This window comes from Macaca mulatta, chromosome 10 (genome assembly GCF_049350105.2).
Source record: "Macaca mulatta isolate MMU2019108-1 chromosome 10, T2T-MMU8v2.0, whole genome shotgun sequence".
Lineage (NCBI taxonomy): Eukaryota > Metazoa > Chordata > Mammalia > Primates > Cercopithecidae > Macaca > Macaca mulatta.
The window spans coordinates 28,802,729-28,821,108 of NC_133415.1; the positions used below are offsets into that span (position 1 = coordinate 28,802,729).

The 18,380-nt window shown below is 49.6% G+C and overlaps 1 protein-coding gene and 1 long non-coding RNA gene across 6 annotated transcripts in view; one reads left to right on the forward strand and one right to left on the reverse strand.

The window, feature by feature from the left end:
* Positions 1-858: 858 nt before the first annotated feature.
* The window catches only part of UPB1 (beta-ureidopropionase 1), a 33,789-nt gene continuing 16,267 nt past the window's right edge, over positions 859-18,380 (reverse strand). Inside the window, exons 4-10 of one of the 5 annotated variants that reach the window (XM_077950481.1) lie at positions 17,309-17,403; positions 14,976-15,137; positions 13,088-13,257; positions 7,432-7,513; positions 5,891-5,933; positions 3,900-4,158; positions 859-1,754 (exon numbers count right to left, since the gene is read on the reverse strand). In XM_077950481.1, coding sequence (XP_077806607.1) covers positions 1,718-1,754; positions 3,900-4,158; positions 5,891-5,933; positions 7,432-7,513; positions 13,088-13,257; positions 14,976-15,137; positions 17,309-17,403 — 848 coding nt within the window. In that variant the 3' untranslated portion in view covers positions 859-1,717. Of the gene's footprint in view, positions 1,755-3,899; positions 4,159-5,890; positions 5,934-7,431; positions 7,514-13,075; positions 13,258-14,975; positions 15,138-17,308; positions 17,404-18,380 lie in introns of all 5 variants that reach the window. The other 4 variants (XM_015149916.3, XM_077950484.1, XM_001095304.5 and 1 more) reach the window with 4 other exon arrangements.
* Positions 10,839-15,176, forward strand: LOC144331892 (uncharacterized). Its single transcript, XR_013399488.1, has 2 exons — positions 10,839-10,978; positions 15,027-15,176. It is a non-coding gene; the product is annotated as an uncharacterized LOC144331892 (long non-coding RNA).

Sequence of the window (18,380 nt, forward strand, 5' to 3'; positions counted from 1 at the left end):
CGGCACTGAAAAGTGCCAAGGGGCTCCCTGGCCCATCTAATCTGTCTTTTACCACTGTCTTGACGTAAAACAGGAATATGGTCCCTTTCTTTTTTTTTTGGAGACAGGCTTTTACTCTGTTGCCCAGGCTGGAGCGCAGTGACGTGATCTCGGTTCACTGCAGCCTTTGCCTCCCGGATTCAAGCAATTCTCATACCTCAGCCTCCTGAGTAGCTGGGATTATAGGCACGCGCCACCATGCCTGGCTAATTTTTGTATTTTTAGTAGAGATGGGGTTTCACCATGTTGGCCAGGCTGGTCTTGAACTCCTGACCTCAAGTGATCCACCTGCCTTGGCCTCCCAGAGTGCTGGGATCACAGGCATTAGCCACTGCCCCTGGCCCAGTTCCATTTGACAGATGTGAAAACCAGGGTGTAGAGAGGTGAGTAATCTGATGTGTAAAACGGAGCTCAACCACATTAGCAGAACTAGCAGAATTAGTAGGTGATGGATAGAGATATACAAGGATTTAGTGCAACAAATGACCTTCTATGATGATGGAATCTGGTCAGGCAAGTCTGATATCCACAGGACAAGCCATCAGAAAGGGCAAGCTGGAACTCTGGGCACAGGCTGATGGCTGGCCTTGCACATAAATTACTATTGCTGCACCATGCTGTGGACTACCAACTACCCTCTTTACCCTGACTCTATGGAAATAGAGTCATTAATGCCTTTAAGTTCAATCAAACTAGAGAAGAATTCTAAAAAATCCAGAACCAATGCAGAAAACTCATCTTTTAAGATTCTATTTGTTTAGAACCACTTCTGGCACCAAAATCTGTATCAGTCAGATTCAACTAGAGAAGCAGAACCAGTAGGGCATATATTGAGATTTATTGCAAGGAATTGACTTCAGTGATTGTAGAAGTGGCTAGTCATGTCTATACTCTGTAAGACAGGCTATCAGGAGGGGCAGGCTGTCAGGAACTCTCGCCAAGCGCTGGGCTGCTGTCCACAGGCAGAATTTCTTCCTCAGGGAAGCCCTTAGCTCTGCTCTTTAGGCCTTTTGACTGATCAGGTCAGGCTGACCCAGATTATCTGAGATAATCTCACTTACGTAGTCGACTGGGAATGGACTTTTGTCATATCTACAAAATACCTTCACAGCAATACCTAGATTAGTGTCTGACTGAATTACTCGGGACTGTAGTCTAGCTAAGCCGACACATCCAAAGACCATCCCACTCACCACAGCCTTGCTGTAGGCTCAGGGTCTCTGGATCAGCCTTCAACCTCTTCCCACTGGTGTACAGGATGGACAGCATCATCTGCCTAACCTCAAATCCACCTGCACAAGCAGTACCTGGGCATTTTTTTTTTTAGTTGAGGTAAAAGTCACATAACTGAAACATTCTAAAGTATACACAAATTCACTGGCATTTAGTACATTCACCTCTACCTAGTCCCCAAACATTTCCAATACCCCAGAAGTAAACCCCTTATCCATTAAGAAGTCACTCCCCAAGCCACCCTCCCCCTGCCTGGGGATTTTAAAGCCAAGCTGGACAATGTTATTGGGGATAACTTGGACGTGTTACGCCTGCCACCCTTGCTAATCCACTGGGGCAGAGGTGTCTTCCTCACCCCAAGGCAGGCACTGAGGCCAGCTACTCTTTCACGATGGTGGGTCTGTAGTTGGGCTTGACAGCTTCAGCGAGCTCCCGTGCGTACATCTCATACCTGCCCGTCATCTGAAAGCAAAACAGATATACTTTTGTACTTTAGAGGTTCTGGTTTTATAAATCCCCATCGCTTACACGCCACCACCTCTTGCCACTGGAGGGCAGTCATGGGACATGAATGCATCAGGAAGGCTCATTGACAGTGACCTCTTGGCACTGATTCTGGTACTGTGGCAAAGTTCACAGATGCCACGATGACTCATACAGCCCAGTCTTGGCTGCTGTGACCTCTTCGACCTGTCTATCCGGAAAGTGTGGTCTGCTGAGGCAGGAGGGAGAAGGGGAGTCCTGTGGTCCTGTTGCTCCCCAGAAGAGCAGCCTACAGCCCAGAGAGGACCTGCTCCAGGTCATCAGCCAGTTGTAGAAAAGGCTGGGATTTGAACCAGGGGCTCCTGGATGGGTCTGGAGTTCTGTCTACTCCATGTGGCATCTCATCATGGATACAGAGCCTAGTGGGGTTGGAAAGCCCACCCAGGGTGCTCACACCCAGCACGCACTCCCTCCCTCCCTCCTTTCCCAAGGTGGACTACTCCCATAAAGCCTTGACAGGAGCTCATGCCCATTATCAAAGTTGGGAAGGCTTCTGCTTCTAAGAAGTGTCTAATGAGAAAACACTTGGTTTACTGCTCCTGGGATACTTATTAAAAAGAGTTGGCCAGGCCGGGCGCGGTGGCTCAAGCCTGTAATCCCAGCACTTTGGGAGGCCGAGACGGGCGGATCACGAGGTCAGGAGATCGAGACCATCCTGGCTAACACCGTGAAACCCCGTCTCTACTAAAAAATACAAAAATCTAGCCGGGCGAGGTGGCGGGCGCCTGTAGTCCCAGCTACTCGGGAGGCTGAGGCAGGAGAATGGCGTAGACCCGGGAGGCGGAGCTTGCAGTGAGCTGAGATCCGGCCACTGCACTCCAGCCTGGGCTACAGAGCAAGACTCCGTCTCAAAAAAAAAAAAAAAAAAAAAAAAGAGTTGGCCAGCATTCTTGACTCCGATTTCTGATTTGGGTGGAATCCTACATTCATCCTAGTTGCCCAGAAAGAGGAGAGAGAGGTCAGGAGACTCTCTCATGCCCAACACCTTGTGTGTCTGACAAGGATCCGAGACTGAGGAACCCATGCTCAGAAAACAGGATCAAGACCAAAAAAGCCCATGTCTGGGTGGATTAGAGGCCCTGGTGGTCTCTCAGTCACACCGGGGAAAGTCAGTTATAACAATGGACATTTATTTGCTATACGATTTGCTTATAAAAGGTGGCTGAGGCAGGGCACAGTGGCTTATATCTATAATCCTGGTATTTTAGGAGCCCAAGGTGGGAGGATTGCTTGAAGCCAGGAGTTCAAGACCAGCCTGGGCAACATAATGAGACTCAGTCTCTATAAAAAATTTAAAAATTAGCTGGATATGGTGGTGGTGCATGTCTATAGTCCCAGTTACTCGGGAGGCTGAGGTGGGAGGATGGCTTGAGCCCAGGAGGTCAAGGATGCCATGATCGATGGTTGTGCCATACGGTCCAGCCTAGATGACAGAGCCAAGACCTTGTCTCCATGCCCTCTATTCCACCAAAAAAAAAGGAAAGGGGGTGTTGAGTTGGTGGAAATACTTTCGGACACTAATACAGCAAACTCTGAAGCTGTGAGCCCTTCTAGGGTGGAGTCCCATCCCAGGAGGGCAGACGCCTCCATTCCTCTGACTCCTGACATCACAGGGCATTAGGTGTCAAAGCCAGCATGTGACCTTCGAGTTAACCCCCTTATTTTACAACTGGGAGTACTAAGGCTTGGGAGCAGAAGGGGCTTAATTAAGGTGACCAAGGGAGGAAGGTTGTGGCAGAGCCACTAGATTCCATTTCTCTGCATGACCCATTTCCTGCTATCATCAAGGCCTAGACTACAGGGACTAGCCACAAGCAGAACCAGACATGCACATTTATCTTGTGATAAGTGCAAATGCCTGGAAAGGAAAAAGGATTAGAGGAGCCAATCCATTCTATTCTCTGGACAAATGAAATTGAGATTAATTTGTCTGAAGGCACCCAGAATCTAAATCAGATGAGAGGAGAATTTATCGCAGCCTGCTGCCTGTACATTGTTTGACCCAACTGTTCCTCCCAGGAGCCAACAAAGAGGCAGAGATTCCACCCTCAGCTCATACAGAGACCTCGGGTGGGAGCTGGTACCTCATGCTGCCATGGGCAAGCCCACAACAGCAGTTCCCAGCCCTGAGAGCAGGATGAGGGCCAAAGCAGAGGGGCAGGCAACAACAGGGGTCCTGGGGACCTACCTTGAAGTTCCAGACATCATTCACCTGCTGGCAGAGGTTTAGGTTGAGCTTAGCAACCAGCAGTCCATCCTGGCTACGGGACAGCCCAGGAGTCCGGCTGCCATCAGGGGCTGCCACATAGCTTGAGCCATAAAAGTAGCCAAAGTCCTGGTGAGCTTCAAAGGAGGAAAGAAACACATCTGTGAGTTTGTGTAGATGCACTGTGGGCTCTGCAGAGGGTCAGGCACCTTCAGGCAGGCCCAGGACACGGGGTCCATACCATTACAGGCATGAGCCACTGCGTCTGGCTTTTTTTGGGGGGCGGAGGCCGGGGGGGGAACAGAGTCTCACTCTGTCACCCAGGCTGCAGTGCAGTGGCGCGATCTCGGCTCACTGCAACCTCTGCCTCCTTGTTCAAGCTATTCTCGTGCCCCAGCCTCCTGAGTAGCTGGAATTACAGGCGCGTGCCAGCCTGCCCCGCTAAGGGGCAAAATGCTGAGGCCCAAAAGGCCTGTGTCTCATCTCAGGCCTGAAGGCCCAGCAGATTGCTGCAAATGGCCCCCTTATGCTGCTCCCCTTTGCCCCTGGGGAAATGTCTAAATGTCACCCTTCTGAGAGGTGTTGCTCCCACCCACAGCCTAAGGAAATCAGAAGGTCACACTCTGGGGGCTTCCTATGAGGGCCCCCACAGTGAGCTGGAGGCTCTGCCTTCATCTGCCTTGCCACCTGCATCACCCTCACCCTCCCTCCAGGCCTTGGTCCCTTCACCAGTCAGGGAGGACTAGCAGCCACCCCACACATGTGTAAGGAACAGGTGGGGCTGGGCAGGGCCTAGCATGGTCCAGATGCAGCAGGCACCCAGTGGATGCTCATTCCCCTGCTCTTTCTGCATCTCTATTTGCAGTAACTAGGATCAGGAACTCCAGAAGCCGGGGGCCTGAAGCGGGGGCATCTGCGACCCTTTCAGGAAGTGTTTTCCTGGAAAACAGATCCGCTCAGAACCTTCTGGTTTTTCTTTTTTCTTTTTTTCTTTTTTGAGACGGAGTTTCACTCCTGTTGCCCAGGTTAGAGTGTGATGGCGCGATCTCGGCTCACCGCAATCTCCACTTTCCAGGTTCAAGCGATTCTCCTGCCTCAGCCTCCCAAGTAGCTGGGATTATAGGTGCGGGCCACCATACCCAGCTAATTTTTTTTTTTTTTTTAGTAGAGACTGGGTTTCTCCATGTTGGCCAAGCTGATCTTGAACTCCCAACCTCAGGTGATCCACCCGCCTTGGCCTCCCAAAGTACTGGGATTACAGGCATGAGCCACCGTGCCCGGCCCCCTTCCAGCTTTCTAGAGGACACTCTGAGCTAGTTCAGATACCTCCTTGGTGAGGGAGGCAGTCCCTACCTCCCTCATTCTTGGCCAGAGACATGGGAGTCTTTAGGGTTCTTAGCAGAGGTGAAGTGGTATGTGCCCTTGGATCAAAACAAGCCATAGACTCTAGAAACCCAGGGGCATCCATGCTAATGCCCTGTGGCATCTGTACAGCTGGTTTGGGCAAGGGGAGGGGGGACAAGGACAAAGAAAAGTGGAGAGGGAGATCCACAGGCTGAATGAGAGCCCCTCTCCCTTTCAGAGAACTCACAAAGGATCCCCCACATTCTCTCAGTTCATCTTCACACCAGTCCCGGGAATGGATGGAGTCCAACCCACTCCTCAAGCCCAGGACTGCCTATCCACACCCCAGTCACAGCCTGATTCCCACACTGCAGGCAATAAAGCAGAGAGGAGTTGGCACCTCCTCCTAGGTGCCAGGCACACAGACATGATCTATGTGGCAGATCCTGACCGGAGGAAGCAGACAGAGAAGGGGAGAAGAAGGCCCACTCCTCAACTGCAGCCACCATGGTTCATGAGACATACCTTTCTTTCCATCTCCTGAGGTAAACTCGTTCGGGAAGTGCTCCTGTGAAATAAGACCAAGGTAAGAGGAACCTATAGGTGGCACTACCACTACACTCATTCCAGCTCACTCAGTCAGAAGAGCACGGCAATCAGGCCAAGAGGTGAGTCAGCCGGGAAACAGTTAAGGTGAGCTGGAATGGTCTGTACTCACGGGGCAATTAAGCGCTTATTAAACACCCCTGCTGAGCAGCCAGCCCTGGGCCAGCGGGGAATTTGACAAGCAGAGTAAAAACCTGGACGGTGCCTTTGGGGAGTTTATAATCTGAGACAAGAGAAAGACACTGGGCACAAACTGGTCCTCAGGGCTGTGGGCACCTGAGGCTGGCCTGAAGTAATTAAAAACCCCAGGCCAGGGTCTGTGAAGGCAGTGGGCGGGTACACACACTGCTTTCAGTATTTCCTCCAAAGCCTAATGGAAACTATACATCAACCTGTGATGGGGTTACACAGGCTAACTAAAACATCAGGTTTCTTTTATTTTCATTTATTTTATTATTTATTTTGGAGACGGAGTTTCATTTTTGTTGCTCAGGCTGGAGTGCAATGACGTGACCTTGGCTCGCTGCAACCTCCATCTTCCCGGTTCAATCAGTTCTCCTGCCTCAGCCTCCCTAGTAGCTGGGATTACAGGCACCTACCACCACATCCGGCTAATTTTTTGTATTTTCAGTAGAGACAGGGTTTCTCCATGTTGGCCAGGGTGGTCTCGAACTCCTGACCTGAGGTGATCCACCTGTCTCGGTCTCCCAAAGTGCTGGGATTACAGGCGTGAGCCATTGCATCTGGCTTTTTGGGGAGGGTTGGGGGGAACAGAGTCTCACTCTGTCACCCGGGCTGCAGTGCAGTAGTGCGATCTTGGCTCACTGCAACCTCTGCCTCCTTGTTCAAGCTATTCTCATGCCCCAGCCTCCTGAGTAGCTGGAATTACAGGTACGTGCCAGCCTGCCCTGTAGAGACAGGATTTTGCCACATTGGCCAGGTTAGTCTCAAACTTCTGACCTCAGGTGATCTGCCAGCCTCGGCTTCCCAGAGTGCTGGGATTACAGGCATGAGCCACCACACCCAGCCAAAACATCAGGTTTCTTTATGCCGCTAAAGTCAGATCGACTTAGTGTGGAAACCTTGGTTATCTCAGACTGAAAAGATCCTCTGATTAGAGTTTGATATCTGATTAATAAGGATGAGGAAGAGATATAATAAGTGCATTCTGTTTGGCAGTCAAAACTGTTTAGTGTATGGGGTCAAGGGGGAAAATACACTGGACATTTGGACGTGACAGGGTGAGAACTGCCATGTCAAAGATCTTTTCAAAATGGCTTCAGCCAAATACAAAAACAGAAAAAACAAGAGGACAGAGAGATCTTGAAAAAGTAACAGACCAAGCCAGTTTTACCCCTTTCCGGACCCTAGGATTTCTGGATGTGTGCAAAGGGAACGTGGTGTCCCCACCAGGGCCACCAGGGGGCGGCTCCTCCCCCCAGCCAGACCTCGGGACTTACGGTGCCCACGCGATTGATGGCGCAGGTGAAGCAGTGATTGGCAATGGCTGCGTTTCTGGCCTCGATGGGCCACAGGGACTCGCTGTAAGAGAAGACCAAGAGGAACCAGGTTGCCGACTTTCCAGCCAGACTCAGTGGATGCTTAGCCCTGAGCTTGGCCTGGCTGCAGGCTTTCCTGGGCTGGTGGTGGGGACAGCCAGGAGACTCACTGGTCACAGCCCAAACCTGCAAGCAGGCCAGCCTGTCCTCAGCACCTTGCCCTGGCCTGAACAGCCTCTGGGAAGGGCCTGCTGCAGGCATAAGACACGTGGCTGCGCTCTGTCAGACGAATTGGCAGCCCTGGATCAAATCCTCATCCTGAGCCTCAGTTTCCTTTTCTGAAATGTCCTCAAAGGAAGACTATGAAGACTGAATGACCCATGCAGGTGAAGATCCAAGTGGTAGGAGTTCCATAACCACCACTTCCTGCCTCCATCCCTTCTCCTGGAACCCACCTGCTGGGCTGGGCAGAACCTCTCCTGGTGAATGCCAGAAGGGAGCCAGGGGCCTGGCGGGCTTGTCAGGGCCTGTGAGGGCTGAGCGCAGGCTCTACCTACCCTACCCTAACTCTCCTACCCTGCTGTGCTGCCTTACAAGGCAATCTCCAAAGTGGGAGATTTCAGGGCCAGTAAACAAGAAAGGAACTTAGGTAATAGCATAAGAGGTCAGATTCAGCAGCAGGGTCACCTCCTCCAAGCTGGAACATTTCCCAGTGACTTCCCAGTTCCCTCTTCTGAACCCCAAGTCTCTAAGTAAAGGCTTCCTGGTTCTCCTACTGGCCAGGGAGGGAGTGGCCCAGGAGGGAGGCACCCCACAGGCTTGGATGAGCTGTGGGCCTTCTTCACTCCAGCACCTGCAAAGGGAGAGTGCAATGGGAGACATGGCCCCAACCAGAGATCCTGTCCTTCTCTGGCCCGCCAACTAAGATGTGACATGGAATCCAGTGGGCCTTCTTGTCGCCAATTATCTTTTGTCTGAGTAACACCTTTAAGACTCTGGATTGAGGCTGGGCACTGTACATGAGGCATGACTGTAATCCCAGCACTTTGGGGGGCCGAGGTGGGTGGATCATGAGGTCAGGAGATGGAGACCATCCTGGCTAACACAGTGATACCCCGTCTCTAGTAAAAATACAAAAAAATTAGCCAGGTGTGGTGGCGGGCACCTATAGTCCCAGCTACTCGGGGGGCTGAGGCAGGATCATGGCGTGAACCCGGGAGGCGGAGCTTGCAGTGAGCGGAGATCGTGCCACTGCACTCTAGCCTGGGCGACAGAGCAAGACTCCGTCTCAAAAAAAAAAAAAAAGACTCTGGATTGACAGGAGTAATGCCCACTTAGAAACACTGTGTGACTGGGAGCAAAATGCCCTGGAATCTTCCTTCCTGACAGCATGCACCTGGTTTAAACCAGGGAGGAGGTGGAGGGGGTGGGTGCTTGTCACAAGCCTAATTCTCAGGAGGATTCACAAGTCTGAAAAAATGAAAAATCACAGGCTTGATTGAGGGGACTCATTTTGCTGCTTTTTTCCCCCAGCTGCTAAGCCAAGCTGACAAAACTTTTCAGAAATGATTTTTACAGAAACACACCAGTAAATGACATTTTCAGGAATTAAATAGACACTTGCAGGGCAATTGCCATAAACATCTTAGTTGCAAATTCTCCAGGGAGGTGTTCTGTGTAGGACCCAAACCCACAGCTGGCAATAAAATTTATGCTCTCAAAGCCACCAGGGGAAAGGAAGCTGGGATGAGTGAGAGCCCAGTGTGTGTAGGAATCATGAAGTCTGATGGGGGAGTGGGGACGTTTGCCATATTTCCAGTGCAGTACACACAAATCCCTAAAAATAATCGCAGTGGGAAGGTAAGATGCAGCTAGAGGATAGGACGGTGACTTGCCAGTGAATGTACACAGGTAGTAGAAATCTCTGGTCACCCAAGCTGTAAGGAACACATCCTTGGATTATGAGGATAACCTAATCAAAAGCACTCAGACACTACTGTGTACTTTGAACTGTGGGACTCAAAAATGAATGAGGACACCCTGCTGACCCACGTGTGTGCATGCACATGTGTATGTCTGTCTGATACAGGTGGCAGAAGGTGCCAGAAAAGGGGATGGATGGTTCTGGATGCTGTGATCCAATGTTGGTGGGGATTTGCCCAGCATTGTATTGAAAAACACTATCAATTCCATCTTTCATCATTTTAAGAAAGCCACCCAGGATCCTACCATCCTAATAAACCACCTGTTGCCTTTTATCCACACTCTATGACTATCCTTGTCCATAGGCAAACTTTTTTTTTCTTTTTTCTTTTTTTTCCAAGAGTTCTGACCACAGCCTGAACATGTCTTTTTCTTGCTCACAGGCTTTCGTCACTTTGCATTACCCTCATTATGACTCTTTTTACTGGCTGTACAATAACCTGTGGAAGAGGTGGGCTGCAATGTACTTAGCCCAGACACTTCTCCTGCTGTCAGCTTTTCCGTTATTGTAAAGTAAGCTGTTGTGAGCACCTTCACATACATTGCCTTTCCCTCCTATTTTTTTTTTTTTTCCGTCTTGCTCTGTCGCCCACGCTGGAGCGCAGTGGTATAATCTCAGCGCACTGCAACCTCCACCTCCTAGGTTCAAGCGATTCTCCTACCTCAGCCTCCCAAGTAGTTGGGACTACAGGCACCGGCCACCATGCCCGGCAAATTTTTGTATTTTTAGTAGAGATGAGGTTTCATCATGTTGGCCAGGCTGGTCTCAAACTCCTGCCCTCAAGTGATCTGCCAGCCTTGGCCTCCCAAAAGGTTGGGCTTACAGACGTGAGCCACTGTGCCTGGCCTTCCCTCCTCTTTTAGACTGTTTCTTCAGGCTACAATTCTAGGAATATCATTATCAGGCTAAAGGGCATGAGCATTTTAGGAGCTCAGGAAATATACTGCTTTTCAAAAGACCTGTTAGTTTTTACTGCCAGCCTCACCACAGCCTGGAAAGCCAAGGGTTGGATGATTCTTGGCTGAGAAAAGAAAAATCAATCATTTTTAATAAGCCTAATAGGCTGCTGAGGACATAGCAATTATATGCATATTGCACTGGGGTGCTTCTGTTTGCCTAACTGGAGCTAATAAAAGCCCGAGATAGCAGGGTTAGGGAGGGAGGGCCTCTGCACACAAGGCGAGGAGCCATCTGAGTCCATGGCCACAACTTTGCCTGCCCCGGCCCAGAAGCCAGATGCCCTAGTGCTTTGGGTTCCTCTAGGGACCCCAGTGGGGAGATGGAGCTTGCCAAGTGTCTTACCCAGAGCCAGCAGAGGAGGCTGCTCTAGGGGGTGGCCCCACAGTTCTGCCCAGGCCTGGTAGCTGGATGACCAGTAATAACTCTACTGACGACCACCAATGAATGCTGTCACTGGTGATCTGGCCACCATGAGACTCCAGCATGTTCTCTGAGGGGAGATGGAGGCCTGATTTTCCCCTTCTACCCAACAGTACCCCACCTGGACATGGACCAGATCTCCAGGTACATGGGCAGGGTGGTAGATCTAAGGTAACAGATGAGGGGTTGCATTCTGGCTCCAGAAGGAACCTGCTGTGCAAATAAATGTTGAATGCGGAGGGGATGTTACTCTTGAGAAAGGGGCACTATATGAAAAGAAAAGGTAAATGTCACACCCTGACGTTTAGAAGAAATTCAACTGAAATTAGGCTGGGGGCAGTGGCTCACGCCCGTAACCCCAGCACTTTGGGAGACCAAATCATGAGGTCAGGAGATTGAGACCATCCTGGCTAACACAGTGAAACCCCATCTCTACTAAAAATACAAAAAAATTAGCCAGACGTGGTGCTGGGCGCCCGTAGTCCCAGCTACTCAGGAGGCTGAGGCAGGAGAATGGCATGAACCCGGAGCTTGTAGTGAGCCAAGATTGCACCAGTGCACCCCAGCCTGGGCGACAGAGCGAGACTCTGTCTCAAAGAAAAAAAGAAAAAGAAGAAATTCAACTGAAATTTAGTCAAGAATGAAGACAAGAGAGATAGGTGCAGGCCGACAGAGACTCAAAGCTGCCCATCCATGGCAGGACAGGGCACACCCCTGTCCTGCCAACGACACCGGCAGCCAAGACCACAGAAAGTGAAAGCCAGCACCTCCTGCTGCAGGAATCCTGCTTGGAAGGAAGTGAGTTGGGGAGAAAAGTATTTGCACATAAATTCCTAGAGTTCTGTTACTTGTAGTGATGCAAAACTGGAAACCACCCAAATGCTCAGCCTTTGTGGAAGAGAGAGGCAGCAGCAGCACAGTCATGCAGTCAGATCAGCTCACGGGATGCCCCTCCTAAATGAGGGGCCCCAGGGGTGGGGTACTGCCCAGCTCTCCAGCTTCCAGGGCCACCCTCCCCTCATCCCCCAACCCTGCCTTGACAAGGGCAGTTCTATCTGTTTAGGGGTGAGGCTAACACCAAAACACTTGTTATGTATTACAAAAATTAAATCCTTCTCTGGTTAAAGACAAATTTCCTTGACTGATCTCCAGGCTCCCTCATTTGTGGCTTCTCTTGTCCAGATGTCTGCCCTACCTGTGCAGGATGCTGCAGATGTGAGGACTAGGAATCCACAGTCCCCCAACCAGGAGCCAATGCTGGCTAGGCACCTACTATGCTCCAAGGACTTAGATGTGGGTTTTGTTTTTTATATATATATATATATATTTTTTTTTTTTTTTTTTTTTGAGACGGAGTCTGGCTCTGTCACCAGGCTGGAGTGCAGTGGCCGGATCTCAGCTCACTGCAAGCTCCGCCTCCCGGGTTCACGCCATTCTCCTGCCTCAGCCTCCGGAGTAGCTGGGACTACAGGCGCCCGCCACCTTGCCCGGCTAGTTTTTTGTATTATTTTTTTAGTAGAGACGGGATTTCACCATGTTAGCCAGGGTGGTCTCGATCTCCTGACCACATGATCCGCCCGTCTCGGCCTCCCAAAGTGCTGGGATTACAGGCTTCAGCCACCGCGCCCGGCCGTTTTTTATATTTTTTTGAGACGGAGTCTCGCTCTGTCACCAGGCTGGAGTGCGGTGGTGCCATCTTGGCTCACTGCAACCTCTGCCTCCGAAGTACAAGTGATTCTCCTGCCTCAGCCTCCCGAGTAGCTGGGACTACAGGCGCATACCACCATGCCCGGCTAATTTTTGTATTTTTAGTAGAGACAAGGTTTCACCACGTTGGCTAGGCTGGTCTCAAACTCCTGACCTCAAGTGATCCACCTGCCTCGGCCCCCCAAAGTGCTAGGATTATAGGTGTGAGCCACTGAGCCCAGCCCAATGTGGGGCTTTCTGAAGCGCCCTGGTGACTATAGGGAAAGGGGGGAATTATTTTCATCTCACTGTTCGGAATCACAGCAGAGGTTGGTGTTTTACTGTAGATTAACTCTTGCTGCGGGTGGGGGATTGCTCATTGCCATCTTGAGGATTCTTTTCACTGAAAAGCTGGTCATATGTACAACATACAGTCCTGGGGGCTCAGCTCTGTTAACATCCTGGTGGCTGCGCCTGCCTGCTGCCACCTTGGAGCTCCACAGACCAGCCTTGGGCTTCAGCTGGCTGTGCCCCAGGAAGCCCCCCAGACCCCACCAACTGAGTGACCTTAATGCTCCAATGGTGGCCGAGGGGTTGAAGATGATCTCAGCCCCGTTGATGCTGTACATAAGCCAGTTGAGGGGGTGGTGCCGCCCGTAGCAAATGTTCACCGCAATCCTTCCAAACTGCGTCTGGAACACAGGGTGGCCCAGGTTTCCCTCCATGTAGTAAGTTGACTGAAAAGCAAAGGGCCATACGCTGATGCCTCTGACCTTTAAGATTTCCCTTTTCTTAGACTCGGCAGAAAAACTGAAATATCACCAATGGTCCAGAGGTGATTACACTCCTGAGTGTGACTCTAAGTTCCAGAATTTCAATAGGATAAAAACAAAACACACACACACAAAAAAACCCTGACACCAAATAAGCCAGCCCCGGGGGGAAATCACAGTGGCTTAAGCGTTTGCCCAGTCTCCTTTCTGACATGTCAAAAAATCCCCACAACGACGTTCCACACTATTTCAAACTCTGGTAAGGTTTCAATCACGGTCCAACTCAAGGCTCAGGTTTGGTCGGTGTTAACACGAGTTGGTCAATGCCCTCAGCAACCATATGTCATCATATAGAACAGTGGAGCCCCGGGGACCTGGAGCACATCCAAACAACTCTCTGCCTGGTCAGAGGAGAAAGCTGTTTCCTGAGGGGACATAGCTCACCCAAATGATTAAGGCCAAAGCTTCTAGTAGAACCACACCCTGAAAGCACACCTTCTCCATTCTGCCTAGGGTTAAGGAGGTCCCTGTGGGGCAGGTGGACCAGACCCCATCCTCCCATCCCTGCCTCTCTGTCTGTTCCTAAGGGTACCAGGGCAGGGACACTGTCCTGGACAGCACTGAGGGAAGCTAGAGGGCAAATCAGGGTCCCAAACAGATCTGCTCTGGGAGCCTTCCACCTCCTCCTGATCCTGGCCATCAAAACTGGCCAGGGTCAGGCAGCAACCAGGATGTGTGTACGTGGTGAACACTGGAGCAGATCCTGTTGTGCTGAGACAAGCCCTGTGCTATCTGCAGGGAGCTAAAGATTAATCCCAGGGCAAACAGGTGAGGGGCGCGTCTTTCCACCCCACCTCCAGCTGTTACTGAGAAACGCTGGGTTCTTCTTTCTCCCTGGGAAACCTCCTCTAGCTCTGCAGGCCATTTCTTGTCTGCCTGACCAGCCTGAGAATGGCCAGGATCGCCACAATCATGGAGTGAGAACTGGGGACATCACATCCTGAACAACTGTATAACGGCAAATCAAGTTCAGATTTAGTATCTTAGGCATTAGGCAGAGCTCTTTTCCCTCCTTCAAACGTCCACCTGCTCCCATCTTACCCACCCAGGGGTTGGCATTAACCAACAAAAATGGCCCCCCCAACTTGTGCCCTGATCATGGGCACATGAAACTTCACATAACGCACACTACACAGACGTGCATGTTTGTCCATTGTCACCTGACACACAAACATGGGCCACCTCAGACCCCTCCATGAGTCACAGACAAGGAATGCCACGCTCCAAACCAAACAAGGACAGGGCTGTGGCGTCCTAGGCTCTGAGCCTGAAGGGGGCCATGGGAATCTTTTCATGTTTGTGCAATATTTAATTTATATACCACTTACTTCAAAGAATTCAGGAGGCCAAATCAGGCTGTATTAAAAAAACATATGCCCCATTGTGCTAAAGGTGTTTGGGACTCCTCTGAGAGTCCCGCCTGAATCCGGTCTGCCTGTGTGATATAGAGCAATGTCAGGTAACCCTCTGAACACTGCAGCCACACACTGTGCTCCAGTGGAGTGTGCGTGACATGGAGTATGATCCTGCACAGAACTTCCCCACGGAAAGTCCCACAGAGATCTACAACACACGGAGAGGCAAGTGAGCAGGGCTGGTTATCCATCTTATGGGTGGCTCACCTCATTGAAATCACCCACTCTGGGGATGTGGTTTTTCCTTGTCTTTCCCAGGACTGCTCCGGAATTGGAGATCACCACGGCTGTATTCCACAAAACGTCCCCATGCTCGCTGTCTCGTTCCAGGATGGGAGACACCACCACCATGTCATGGTTCTTCGCCAGCTGGAAAAATGATAAATATAGCAGAGTCCCACTTTCAAACCAATTGTTGTAGTTTTTTATTGAAGAAGAATTTAATGATCCTACTAAATCATTAGGCTTGGGTCAGAGCAATCACTTGCATTTGTTGTTTGGAACACTAAATACCCTGATGTCCATGCTTTGCTAAATAAGAATCACATTGTCCTGTGCACAGTTGGTAGTATAGTAAAATGGTGCAGCTGCTCTGGAAAACCATATGGGAGTTCCTCAAAAAATTAAACAAGAATTACCATTTGATCTGGCAATCCTAATCCTGGGTATATATCCAAAAGGATTGAAAGCAGGGTCTCAAAGAGATTTGCAAACGCATATTCATTGCAGCATTATTCACAATAGCAAAGAGGTGGGAGCAACCCAAGTGCCCATCAATGGGTGAATGGATAAACGAAACGTGGCACATCCATACAATGGAGTATCATCCAGCCTTAGATGCCATGGTTCTATGTTACAAATGGATGAACCTTGATGATATTATGCTAAATGAAACAAGCCAGTCCCCAAAAGACAAATACTGTATGATTCCACTTGTGTAAGGTATTTAGAGTAGTCAAATTCACAGAAATGGAAAGTACAATATTAATAGAATGGTGGTTGCCAAGGACTGGGGGAACGGGGAGCTACTGTTTAATGGGATAGAGTCAGATTTGCAAGATGCGAAAGTTCTGGAGATCTGCACAACGTGCATATACTTTACACTACTGAACTGTACACTTAAAAATGGTTACAATGGTACTATATATACATATATATCACCACTTTAAAAAAGAGTAAAAAGAATAATCAAACTTCTTATCTATACCAAAAAACAAATTTCTTTGGCATCAAATTCCTTTTGTCTCAAGTAAGAACCTCAATCCCTGGTGACCACAGGATGAGCAGCCCAGCGGGTCATTTGTCCTCTACTCTAATTAGCCACCATGATCTCTGGCCTTAACAGGACAGGGGAGAGGCATGCTCCGAAGGCAACACTAGGAGCCACGCTAAGGGCAGCCTCAAGTCCCTGTGGAAGCAGAGTGTCTCTGGCACCAGTTCTCTTTCACCCTCTTCCTCCAGTCCTGGCTCGGGCTTATCATCTGCAAAAGTCCCCTAACCAGTCTCCTTCCTCTTTTTTCCATAGCAAGAAATCAACAACCTGGTGAATGAGAGATTTTTTTTCCTCTACAGCCTAAGAACACCAATGTTGGGAATCACAACTGAGTATTGATAAAGTCACCATGATTATAGTTCTGCCCCCAAAGCCCCTAAGTATATGTATAAAATCTGAAAGAGAATACAAAGAAATGAAAAGAGTTCTTTTGTTAGAGGTGAAAATAAGGATAAATGACCATTCATCACCTCATGGGTTTTCTGGTAACAGTTTTATTAAGATATAATTCACACAGCATAAGATTCACTTTAAGATTGGTCAAGTACAGCAGTGAGAGGTGGGAAAGAGCAGAACAAGGAGTCACTCTTTTGAAGTGTGCAATTCAGTAGTATTCAAGATATTCACAGAGTTGTGCAGCCTTCACCACTATCTAATTTTAGAAGATTTTCATCACCCCTAAATGGAAATTTTTTACCCATTAGCAGTCACTCCCTTCCTCCCTCACCCCCAGCCTCTAGCCACCACTAATCTGCTTTCTGTCTCTATGGATTGGCCTATTCTGGACAGTTTATATAAATGGGATTGTACAACATATATCATGAGGTTTTAATGAAGACAAATCAAAACCAATTTGTACGCTGATGAGACACAGGCCATGCATCGAAGCTTCTGTGACTCAAGCAAACTGCAGTGCAGTATGCAGAGCTCTGGATGAGGAACTGGCTTCTCTGGTCCCTGAATGCCAGCTCTGCCACTTGCCAGCTGCAGGACTTGCTACAAAAGTCACCTCCGACCACCCTCCCTGGGCTGCAGCTCCCTTGCCTGAAAAAGCTACTAATGGCCCTTCTGGAGCCTTATACTCTCTAATTTTAAGAGTACGCTAAAAAAAAAAAGTGGCAAATAGTCTTATCTAATCTCATCTAGCAAAACAAGAACCAAACAGGTGCATTTTCCATGGTGAAAGGCCAAACCCAGCAGCTGTGGTCATGCTCTGTGACTTGCACATATTTGGCAGCTGCTGCCAGAGGCGCAGTTAATGTCCTACCTTCTGACAGAATCTGGTGGTGGGCCCGTCCTCTGCTGACTCAGCAAATTCTGTCCACGGCAGCTTCTCTCTTGTACAGAAGGCAAAGGGCATAGCTATAAACAGGAGAAAGGGCAGAACTGTATCCAACATGCACAGCCTCTGAGGGGGGCTCCTCAGCCCAGCAGCAGGTGGTCACTGCACGAGAATATAGTCTCAGGAGTGTCACGGCCTGGCTTCTGGGTCCCGTTCCTGGCTGTGGGCACTAGGCAGCCCTTACCTCTGGGCTTCATGGCAAAACAAAGGGCTGGGCCAGATGTCTTTCCCAAAGTCTTTTTTTTTTTTTTTAGACGGAGTCTTGCTCTGTTGCCCAGGCTGGAGTGCAGTGGCGTGATCTCGGCTCACTGCAAGCCCCGTCTCCCAGGTTCACGCCATTCTCCTGCCTCAGCCTCCCTAGTAGCTGGGACTACAGGCGCCCGCCACCACACCCGGCTAATTTTTTTGTATTTTTAGTAGAGACAGGGTTTCACCGTGTTCGCCAGGATGGTCTCATTCTCCTGACCTCGTGATCCGCTCGCCTTGGCCTCCCAAAGTGCTGGGATTACAGGCGTGAGCCACCACGCCCGGCCTCCCAAAGTCTTAAAAACAATTGCAGCAGGGACTTGAACAGATATTTGCACACTCATGTTTATAGGAACATTATTCACAATAGCCAAAAGATGGAAACAACCCAAGTGTCTTATCAACAGATGAATTGATAGGTAAAATGTGGTGTATATACACACAATGGAGTATTATTCAGCCCTCTTAAAAAGGGAAGACATTCTGATACATGCTTACATGGATGAACCTTTAAGAATATGCTAAGATACAAAACAAATATTGTAGGAGTCTACTCATAGGAGGTATTTAGGGTAGTCAAATTCTTCTTTTTTTTTTTTGAGACAGAGTTTTCGCTCTTGTTGCCCAGGCCAGAGTACAATGGCATGATCTTGGCTCACCACAACCTCCCCCTCCCAGGTTCAAGCGATTCTCCTGCCTCAGCCTTCCCAAGTAGCTGGGATTACAGGCATGTGCCACCATGCCCAGCTAA